The sequence below is a fragment of the Pseudoliparis swirei genome, chromosome 16 (genome assembly GCF_029220125.1).
Source record: "Pseudoliparis swirei isolate HS2019 ecotype Mariana Trench chromosome 16, NWPU_hadal_v1, whole genome shotgun sequence".
Taxonomy (NCBI): Eukaryota; Metazoa; Chordata; class Actinopteri; order Perciformes; family Liparidae; genus Pseudoliparis; species Pseudoliparis swirei.
In genome coordinates, this window is record NC_079403.1 from 169,073 (window position 1) to 179,657 (window position 10,585).

At 46.0% G+C, this 10,585-nt stretch overlaps 1 protein-coding gene and 1 long non-coding RNA gene across 6 annotated transcripts in view; both read left to right on the forward strand.

The window, feature by feature from the left end:
* Positions 1-8,260, forward strand: part of trappc13 (trafficking protein particle complex subunit 13) — a 31,335-nt gene extending 23,075 nt beyond the window's left edge. For 2 of the 5 annotated variants that reach the window (XM_056434514.1, XM_056434520.1), the window contains 2 exons: positions 7,913-8,060; positions 8,136-8,260. In XM_056434514.1, coding sequence (XP_056290489.1) covers positions 7,913-8,020 — 108 coding nt within the window. In that variant the 3' untranslated portion in view covers positions 8,021-8,060; positions 8,136-8,260. Of the gene's footprint in view, positions 1-7,912; positions 8,061-8,082; positions 8,102-8,135 lie in introns of those variants that run through there. The other 3 variants (XM_056434515.1, XM_056434516.1, XM_056434517.1) reach the window with 3 other exon arrangements.
* A 623-nt stretch (positions 8,261-8,883) lies between these two features.
* Positions 8,884-9,442, forward strand: LOC130206500 (uncharacterized). The gene is made up of 2 exons (XR_008834132.1): positions 8,884-8,934; positions 9,096-9,442. It is a non-coding gene; the product is annotated as an uncharacterized LOC130206500 (long non-coding RNA).
* Positions 9,443-10,585: the final 1,143 nt, after the last annotated feature.

Here is a 10,585-nt window from a genome sequence, read left to right on the forward strand (position 1 = left end):
TCCTTCATGTTGTCCTTTACGTTCTCCTTCACCTTCTCATTCACGTTGTCCTTCTCCTTTACATTCTCCTTCAAGTTGTCCTCCTTCACCTTCACCTTTACATTCTCCTTCACGTTGTCCTTCTTCTTCTCCTTCACCTTCTCCTTCACGTTGTTCTTCTCCTTCACATTCTCCTTCACGTTGTCCTTCTCCTTCACATTCTCCTTCACCTTCTCATTCACGTTGTCCTTCACCTTCTCCTTCACGTTGTCCTTCTTGTTGTCCTTCTCGTTCTCTTTCACGTTGTCCTTTACGTTGTCTTTCTCCTTCACGTTGTCCTTCACGTTCTCCTTTACATTCTCCTTCACTTTCTCCTTCATGTTGTCCTTTACGTTCTCCTTCACCTTCACGTTATCCTTCTCCTTCACGTTGTCCTTCTCCTTCATGCTGTCCTTCTCCTTCACGTTGTCCTTCTCCTTCATGTTGTCCTTTACGTTCTCCTTCACCTTCTCATTCACGTTGTCCTTCTCCTTTACATTCTCCTTCAAGTTGTCCTTCACCTTCACCTTTACATTCTCCTTCACGTTGTCCTTCTTCTCCTTCACCTTCTCCTTCACGTTGTTCTTCTCCTTTACATTCTCCTTCACGTTGTCCTTCTCCTTCACCTTCTCCTTCACGTTGTCCTTATCCTTCACCTTCTCCTTCACCTTCTCATTCACGTTGTCCTTCACCTTCTCCTTCACGTTGTCCTTCTTGTTGTCCTTCTCGTTCTCTTTCACGTTGTCCTTCACATTCTCCTTTACATTCTCCTTCACTTTCTCCTTCATGTTGTCCTTTACGTTCTCCTTCACCTTCTCCTTCACGTTATCCTTCTCCTTCACGTTGTCCTTCTCCTTCATGCTGTCCTTCTCCTTCACGTTGTCCTTCTCCTTCATGTTGTCCTTTACGTTCTCCTTCACCTTCTCATTCACGTTGTCCTTCTCCCTTCACGTTGTCCTCTTCTCCTTCATTGTCCTTCTCCTTCACCTTGTCCTTCACTTCTCCTTCCGTTGTCCTTCTCCTTCACCTTCTCCTTCACATTGTCCTTCACGTTGTCCTTCACGTTCGCCTTCACATTCTCCTTCACGTTGTCCTTCTCCTTCACATTGTCCTTCTCCTTCACGCTGTCCTTCACGTTGTCCTTCTCCTTCTCCTTCACGTTGTCCTTCTCCTTCACCTTCTCCTTCACGTTGTCCTTCTCCTTCACGTTGTCCTTCTCCTTCACCTTCTCCTTCACGTTGTCCTTCTCCTTTACATTCTCCTTCAAGTTGTCCTTCTCCTTCACCTTTACATTCTCCTTCACGTTGTCCTTCTCCTTCACCTTCTTCTTCTCCTTCACGTTGTCCTTCTCCTTCACGTTGTCCTTCACCTTCTTCACGTTGTCCTTCACCTTCTCCTTCTCCTTCTGTCCTTTCCTTCTCCTTCAAGTTGTCCTTCTCCTTCACCTTGTCCTTTACTTCTCCTTCACGTTGTCCTTCACTTGTCTTCTCCTTCACCTTCTCCTTCCGTTCTCCTTCACGTTGTCCTTCTTCTCCTTCACGTTGTCCTTCATTCTCCTTCACCTTCTCCTTCGTTGTCCTTCTCCTTCACGTTGTCCTTCTTCTTCTTCCCTTCTCCTTCACGTTGTCCTTCTCCTTCCTTCACGTTCTCCTTCACCTTCTCATTCGTTCTCCTTCACGTTGTCCTTCTTCTCCTTCACCTTCTCCTTCACGTTGTTCTTCTCCTTTACATTCTCCTTCACGTTGTCCTTCTCCTTCACCTTCTCCTTCACGTTGTCCTTATCCTTCACCTTCTCCTTTACATTCTCCTTCACCTTCTCATTCACGTTGTCCTTCACCTTCTCCTTCATTCTCCTTCTCCTTCCGTTGTCCTCCTTCATTTGTCCTTCATTCTCCTTCACCTTCTCATTCACGTTGTCCTTCTCCATTACATTCTCCTTCAAGTTGTCCTTCTCCTTCACCTTTACATTCTCCTTCACGTTGTCCTTCACCTTCTTCTTCTCCTTCACGTTGTCCTTCTCCTTCCTCACGTTGTCCTTCTCCTTCACCTTCTCCTTCACGTTGTTCTTCTCCTTCACATTGTCCTTCATTGTCTCCTTCACCTTCTCCTTCACTTTCCATTCTCCTTCACCTTCTCCTTCACATTGTCCTTCTCCTTCATGTCCTTCTCCTTCATGTTGTCCTTCTCCTTCATGCTGTCCTTCACGTTGTCCTTCACCTTTACATTCTCCTTCACCTTCTCCTTCACGTTGTCCTTCTCCTTCACGTTGTCCTTCTCCATTACATTCTCCTTCAAGTTGTCCTTCTCCTTCACCTTTACATTCTCCTTCACGTTGTCCTTCTCCTTCACCTTCACGTTGTCCTTCTCCTTCTTCACATTGTCCTTCACCTTCTCCTTCATGTTGTCCTTTACATTCTCCTTCAAGTTGTCCTTCTCCTTCACATTGTCCTTCACCTTCTCCTTTACATTCTCCTTCAAGTTGTCCTTCTCCTTCACCTTCTCCTTCACGTTGTCCTTTCTCTTCATGTTCGTTGTCTTTCTCCTTTCACGTTCTCCTTCACGTTGTCCTTCGTTCCTTTCACCTTCCGTTCTCCTTCACGTTCTCCTTTACGTTCTCCTTCACGTTGTCGTTCTCCTTCACGTTGTCCTTCTCCTTCACGTTCTCCTTTACGTTCTCCTTCTCGTTGTCTTTCTCCTTCACGTTGTCCTTTACGTTCTCCTTTACATTTTCCTTTACGTTCTCCTTTACGTTCTCTTTAACCTTCACGTTCTCCTTTACGTTCTCCTCCTTCACGTTCTCCTTCTCCTTCACGTTCTCCTTCTTCACGTTGTCCTTCACCTTCTCCTTCACATTGTCCTTCTCCTTCACGCTGTCCTTCTCCTTCATGTTGTCCTTTACGTTCTCCTTCACCTTCTCCTTCACGTTGTCCTTCTCCTTTACATTCTCCTTCAAGTTGTCCTTCACCTTTACATTCTCCTTCACGTTGTCCTTCTCCTTCACCTTCTTCTTCTCCTTCACCTTCTCCTTCACGTTGTCCTTCTCCTTTACATTCTCCTTCACGTTGTCCTTCACCTTCTCCTTTACATTTTCCTTCACGTTATCCTTCTCCTTCACATTGTCCTTTACGTTGTCTTTCTCCTTCACGTTGTCCTTCACCTTCTCCTTCACGTTCTCCTTTACATTCTCCTTCACGTTGTCCTTCACCTTCTTCTTCTCCTTCACGTTATCCTTCTCCTTCACCTTCTCCTTCACGTTGTCCTTCTCCTTCACGCTGTCCTTCACCTTCACGTTGTCCTTCTCCTTCATGTTGTCCTTTACGTTCTCCTTCACCTTCTCATTCACGTTGTCCTTCTCCTTTACATTCTCCTTCAAGTTGTCCTTCTCCTTCACCTTCTCCTTCACGTTGTCCTTCTCCTTCACGTTGTCCTTCTCCTTCATGCTGTCCTTCACCTTCTCCTTCACGTTGTCCTTCTCCTTCACCTTCTCCTTCACGTTGTTCTTCTCCTTTATCTTCTCCTTTACATTCTCCTTCATGTTGTCCTTCACCTTCTCCTTTACATTCTCCTTCACCTTCTCCTTTACATTGTCCTTCTCATGTTATCCTTCTCCTTCACGTTGTCCTTCTCCTTCACATTCTCCTTCACGTTGTCCTTCTCCTTCATGTTGTCCTTTACGTTCTCCTTCACCTTCTCATTCACGTTGTCCTTCTCCATTACATTCTCCTTCAAGTTGTCCTTCTCCTTCACCTTCTCCTTCACGTTGTCCTTCACCTTCTTCTTCTCCTTCACGTTGTCCTTCTCCTTCACGTTGTCCTTCACCTTCTCCTTCACGTTGTCCTCCTTCACGTTGTCCTTTACGTTGTCTTTCTCCTTCACGTTGTCCTTCACCTTCTCCTTTACGTTCTCCTTCTTCACGTTGTCCTTTACGTTGTCTTTCTCCTTCACGTTGTCCTTCACCTTCTCTTTCACGTTCTCCTTTACGTTGTCGTTCTCCTTCACGTTGTCCTTCTCCTTCACGTTCTCCTTTACGTTCTCCTTCACGTTGTCTTTCTCCTTCACGTTGTCCTTCTCCTTCGTTCTCCTTTACGTTCTCCTTCTCCTTTACGTTCTCCTTTACGTTCTCTTTAACCTTCACGTTGTCCTTCACGTTCTCCTTTACGTTCTCCTTCTTCACGTTGTCCTTCACCTTCTCATTCACATTGTCCTTCTCCTTCACATTGTCCTTCTCCTTCACGCTGTCCTTCACCTTCTCCTTCATGTTGTCCTTCTCCTTCATGTTGTCCTTTACGTTCTCCTTCACCTTCTCCTTCACGTTGTCCTTCTCCTTCACGTTATCCTTCTCCTTCACGTTGTCCTTCACGTTGTCCTTTACGTTGTCTTTCTCCTTCACGTTGTCCTTCACCTTCTCCTTCACGTTCTCCTTTAAATTCTCCTTCTCCTTTACATTCTCCTTCACGTTGTCCTTCACCTTCTTCTTCTCCTTCACGTTATCCTTCTCCTTCACCTTCACGTTGTCCTTCTCCTTCATGTTGTCCTTTACGTTCTCCTTCACCTTCTCATTCACGTTGTCCTTCTCCTTTACATTCTCCTTCAAGTTGTCCTTCACCTTCTCCTTCACGTTGTCCTTCACCTTCTCCTTTACATTCTCCTTCAAGTTGTCCTTCTCCTTCACGTTGTCCTCCTTCACCTTCTCCTTCACGTTGTCCTTTACATTGTCTTTCTCCTTCACGTTGTCCTTCACCTTCTCCTTTACGTTTTCCTTTACGTTCTCCTTCTCGTTGTCTTTCTCCTTCACGTTGTCCTTCACCTTCTCCTTTACGTTTTCCTTGACGTTCTCCTTCTCCTTCACGTTGTCCTTTACGTTGTCCTTTACGTTGTCTTTCTCCTTCACGTTGTCCTTCACCTTCTCCTTTACGTTCTCCTTCTCCTTCACGTTGTCCTTCACGTTCTCCTTTACGTTGTCTTTCTCCTTCACGTTGTCCTTCACCTTCTCCTTTACGTTGTCCTTCTCCTTCACCTTCTCCTTCACGTTATCCTTCTCCTTCACGTTGTCCTTCTCCTTCACGTTGTCTTTCTCCTTCACGTTCTCCTTTACGTTCTCTTTAACCTTCACGTTGTCCTTCACGTTCTCCTTTACGTTCTCCTTCACGTTGTCCTTCTCCTTCACGTTCTCCTTTACGTTCTCCTTCTCCTTCACATTTACCTTTACGTTGTCTTTCTCCTTCACGTTGTCCTTCACCTTCTCCTTCACGTTGTCCTTCTCCTTCACGTTGTCCTTCTCCTTCACGTTGTCCTTCTCGTTCTCTTTCACGTTGTCCTTTACGTTGTCCTTCTCCTTCACGTTCTCCTTCACGTTGTCCTTTACGTTGTCTTTCTCCTTCACGTTGTCCTTCAGCTTCTCCTTCACGTTCTCCTTTACATTCTCCTTCACCTTCTCCTTTACATTCCCCTTCACGTTGTCCTTCACCTTCTTCTTCACGTTATCCTTCTCCTTCACCTTCTCCTTCATGTTGTCCTTCTCCTTCATGCTGTCCTTCTCCTTCATGTTGTCCTTCTCCTTTACATTCTCCTTCAAGTTGTCCTCCTTCACCTTCTCCTTCACCTTTACATTCTCCTTCACGTTGTTCTTCTCCTTTACATTCTCCTTCACGTTGTCCTTCACCTTCTCCTTCACGTTGTCCTTATCCTTCACCTTCTCCTTTACATTCTCCTTCACCTTCTCATTCACGTTGTCCTTCACCTTCACGTTGTCCTTCTTGTTGTCCTTCTCGTTCTCTTTCACGTTGTCCTTTACGTTGTCCTTTACGTTGTCTTTCTCCTTCACGTTGTCCTTCACGTTCTCCTTTACATTCTCCTTCACCTTCTCCTTTACATTGTCCTTCTCCTTCATGTTATCCTTCTCCTTCACGTTGTCCTTCTCCTTCACGCTGTCCTTCACGTTCTCCTTCACGTTGTCCTTCTCCTTCATGTTGTCCTTTACGTTCTCCTTCACCTTCTCATTCACGTTGTCCTTCTCCATTACATTCTCCTTCAAGTTGTCCTTCTCCTTCACCTTTACATTCTCCTTCACGTTGTCCTTCTCCTTCACCTTCTTCTCCTTCACGTTGTCCTTCTCCTTCTTCACGTTGTCCTTCACCTTCTCCTTCACGTTGTCCTTCACCTTCTCCTTTACATTCTCCTTCAAGTTGTCCTTCTCCTTCACATTGTCCTTCACCTTCTCCTTTACATTCTCCTTCAAGTTGTCCTTCACCTTCTCCTTCACGTTGTCCTCCTTCACCTTCTCCTTTACATTCTCCTTTACGTTCTCCTTTAGATTCTCCTTCACGTTGTCCTTTACGTTGTCTTTCTCCTTCACGTTGTCCTTCACCTTCTCCTTCTTCACGTTGTCCTTTACGTTGTCTTTCTCCTTCACGTTGTCCTTCACCTTCTCTTTCACGTTCTCCTTTACGTTGTCGTTCTCCTTCACGTTCTCCTTTACGTTCTCCTTCACGTTGTCTTTCTCCTTCACGTTGTCCTTTACGTTCTCTTTAACCTTCACGTTGTCCTTTACGTTCTCCTTTACATTTTCCTTCACGTTGTCCTTCACGGTCTCCTTTACGTTCTCCTTCTCCTTCACGTTGTCGTTCTCCTTCACCATCTCATTCACGTTGTCCTTCACCTTCTCCTTCACATTGTCCTTCACGCTGTCCTTCACCTTCTCCTTCACGTTGTCCTTCTCCTTCATGTTGTCCTTTACGTTCTCCTTCACGTTGTCCTTCTCCTTTACATTCTCCTTCAAGTTGTCCTTCTCCTTCACCTTCACCTTTACATTCTCCTTCACGTTGTCCTTCTCCTTCACCTTCTCCTTGTCCTTCTCCTTTATCTTCTCCTTTACATTCTTCTTCACGTTGTCCTTCACCTTCTCCTTTACATTCTCCTTCACGTTATCCTTCTCCTTCACGTGGTCCTTCTCGTTGTCCTTCACGTTCTCCTTCACGTTGTCCTTTACGTTCTCCTTTACATTCTCCTTCGCCTTCACGTTGTCCTTCACCTTCTTCTTCTCCTTCGCGTTATCCTTCTCCTTCACCTTCTCCTTCACGTTGTCCTTCTCCTTCACGCTGTCCTTCACCTTCTCCTTCACGTTGTCCTTCTCCTTCATGTTGTCCTTTACGTTCTCCTTCACCTTCTCATTCACGTTGTCCTTCTCCTTTACATTCTCCTTCAAGTTGTCCTCCTTCACCTTCTCCTTCACGTTGTCCTCCTTCACCTTCTCCTTTACATTCTCCTTCGTTCTCCTTCGTTCTCCTTCACGTTGTCTTCATTGTCTTTCTCCTTCACGTTGTCCTTCACCTTCTCCTTTACGTTTTCCTTGACGTTCTCCTTCACGTTGTCCTTTACGTTGTCCTTCACCTTCTCCTTCACGTTTTCCTTTACGTTCTCCTTCACGTTGTCCTTTACGTTGTCTTTCTCCTTCACGTTGTCCTTCACCTTCTCCTTTACGTTCTCCTTCTTCACATTGTCCTTTACGTTGTCCTTCACCTTCTCCTTCACGTTCTCCTTTACGTTGTCGTTCTCCTTCACGTTCTCCTTTACGTTGTCGTTCTCCTTCACATTGTCCTTCTCCTTCTCCTTCACATTGTCCTTCACGTTCTCCTTTACGTTCTCTTTAACCTTCACGTTCTCCTTTACGTTCTCCTCCTTCACGTTGTCCTTCTCCTTCACGTTGTCCTTTACGTTGTCTTTCTCCTTCACGTTGTCCTTCACCTTCTCCTTCACGTTGTCTTTCTCCTTCACGTTGTCTTTCACCTTCTCCTTCACGTTCTCCTTTACGTTGTCCTTCACCTTCTCCTTCACGTTGTCTTTCACCTTCTCCTTCACGTTGTCCTTCTCCTTCTCTCTGTTCTCCTTGTTCCAGAGCATCTCCGGGTTGAGACTCAGGGACACGTTCCTGAAGAGGACGTATGAGTACGACGACGTGGCCCAGGTGTGCGTGGTCTGCCCCTACAGCAGCAGCGCGTGCTAGGGTTAGAGGTTAGAGGTTAGGAGGTATGGGGAGGTTTGAGGTTAGGGGTTAGAGGTTAGGACGTTAGGAGGTATGGGGAGGTTAGGAGAGGTTGGAGGTTAGGACGTTAGGAGAGGTTAGGGGTTAGAGGTTAGGACGTTAGGAGAGGTTAGGGGTTAGAGGTTAGGAGGTATGGGGAGGTTAGGAGAGGTTGGAGGTTAGGACGTTAGGAGAGGTTAGGAGAGGTTGGAGGTTAGGACGTTAGGATAGGGGAGGTTAGGAGGTTAGGAGAGGTTAGAGGTTAGAGGTTAGGAGGTGGGGAAACAGAGGTTAGGAGAGGTTAGAGGTTAGGAGAGGTTAGGGGTTAGAGGCTAGGAGAGGTTAGGGGTTAGGAGAGGTTAGGGGAGGTTAGGGGTTAGGAGGTAGGGGAGGTTGGAGGTTAGAGGCTAGGGGAGGTTCGAGGTTAGGAGGTTAGAGGCTAGGCGGGGTTAGGAGATTGCCAGAGGCTGGGAGGTTGGAGGTTAGAGGCTAGGAGGTTAGGGCTAGGAGGTTGGGGTTGGGAGGTAGGAGGTTAGGGGTTAGGAGGAAGGGGAGGTTGGAGGTTAGGGGTTAGAGGCTAGGAGAGGTTAGGAGAGGTTCGAGGTTAGGGGAGGTTAGAGGCTAGGCGGGGTTAGGAGATTAGGGGTTAGAGGCTAGGAGGTTGGAGGTTCGATTAGGAGGTTGGGGCTAGGAGGTTAGGAGATTGAGGGTTAGAGCTAGGAGGTTAGAGGCTAGGAGGTTGAGGTTAGGGAGGTTGGAGGCTGGGAGGTTAGGAGTGGGGAGGTTGGAGGTGAGGTTGGAAGGCTAGGGGTTGGGGGCTAGGGAGTTGGAGAGGTTCGTTGGGGAGGTTAGAGGCTAGGCGGGGTTAGGAGATTAGGGGTTAGAGGCTAGGAGAGGTTAGGGGTTAGGAGGAAGGGGAGGTTGGAGGTTAGGGGTTAGAGGCTAGGGTTAGAGGCTGGGGAGAGGTTAGGAGGTTCGAGGTTGGAGGTTGGGGTTGGGGTTAGGAGGTTAGGGAGGTTAGAGCTAGGTTAGGGAGGTTAGGGGCTAGGGGTTAGAGGTTAGGAGATTAGGGGTTAGAGGCTAGGAGAGGTTAGGGGTTAGGAGAGGTTAGAGGCTAGGAGAGGTTAGGGGTTAGAGGAGAGGTTAGAGGTTAGGGTTAGGGGAGGTTAGAGGAGAGGTTAGGGGTTAGGAGAGGTTAGGGGAGGTTAGAGGCTAGGAGAGGTTAGGGGCTAGGAGAGGTTAGAGGTTAGGGGAGGTTAGAGGCTAGGAGAGGTTAGGGGTTAGAGGCTAGGAGCCTGTTTTTGATTGAGAGACGGACCAACATTTTAAAATGACTTGTGAATAATATAAATCCCTTTCTTTGAAGATGTCAATGTGCATGTTAATAAATACCTGTCCACTGATCACCGCGGGGTCCAGGGTGCTTCTGTTGAAACGTTCTGCAGACGACGCTGAGGGGCCTTTCAAGCTTTAGACACACAATACCCGATATATATGTTTTCTTTCTTTTTTCTATATATATATATATGACTGTGTGTGTGACTACTGGACTCTGTAAAGCGACTTCGGGATGTCGACATGACTTGAGAAGCGCTATATAAAATAAATGATTATTATTATTATTATTTATATATATTAAATATATTTTTTATTCTATATTTATTATTTTTATCATTTTATATATATAATATATATAATATATATATATCTTAAATATATATATATTAGGGCTGTCAATCGATTTAAAAAATTAACTAATTAATCGCACATTTTGAAATTCATTAATCGCGATTAATCGCGATAAAAAGTTTTTGTTTCTTCTTTTTAAAGACAAAACTCCACACAGAGCTGTGTTTTCAAAGAGGCTCCTACCTATAAAGTGCCAGCGAGGTATTTAATATCGTGGATGATAAATAGTTTCTTCAGTGAAACATCAGATTAGTAAAAAAAAAAGAAGTATATTGAGACCCCATTGGTCCTGTCATCTTTACCACTGAACAGCAGAACCAGTGGCCTTGGTAACTGACTGACATTCACATATGTCACGTTCACCCTCTGGAGGCGGGGCTCATTTTATACATTTTACAAAAACATGTAAATTCACCTTTTAAAGGCGTTTGCATATGACACATACCCACGTGTTCTACATCAAACATTCCAGAACAATCTCAGCTCTGTAATAAGGCCCATTGTCCTCGCGCCGTGTTCTCTGGCTTCTGACTGACAGGCTGCTCATGAGCCTCACCTGTGAGGTGGGAGGTCCTTTGTGATTTACTGAGTGATCATTGGTTGTTTTTTTCGCAAAATGTTGACAGACAAACGGATTGACCAATCACGGTGAAGGTTTCGTGTGACGAGTTCTTTCCGCGCCGCGTCCCCGACCGTCGCCCTCCGTTCCTCTGTGTGTCAGGGGAGGCGGGAGGAAGGAGGAGCAGGAGGAAACCCGACTGATTCATCCACGAGTTTAAACTCATTTCTGCTCCTTATTTTCGCGGAGAAATAATTGTTTTAAAAACGGAAACAGTGTTAAACCGTACTGCCGCGGTT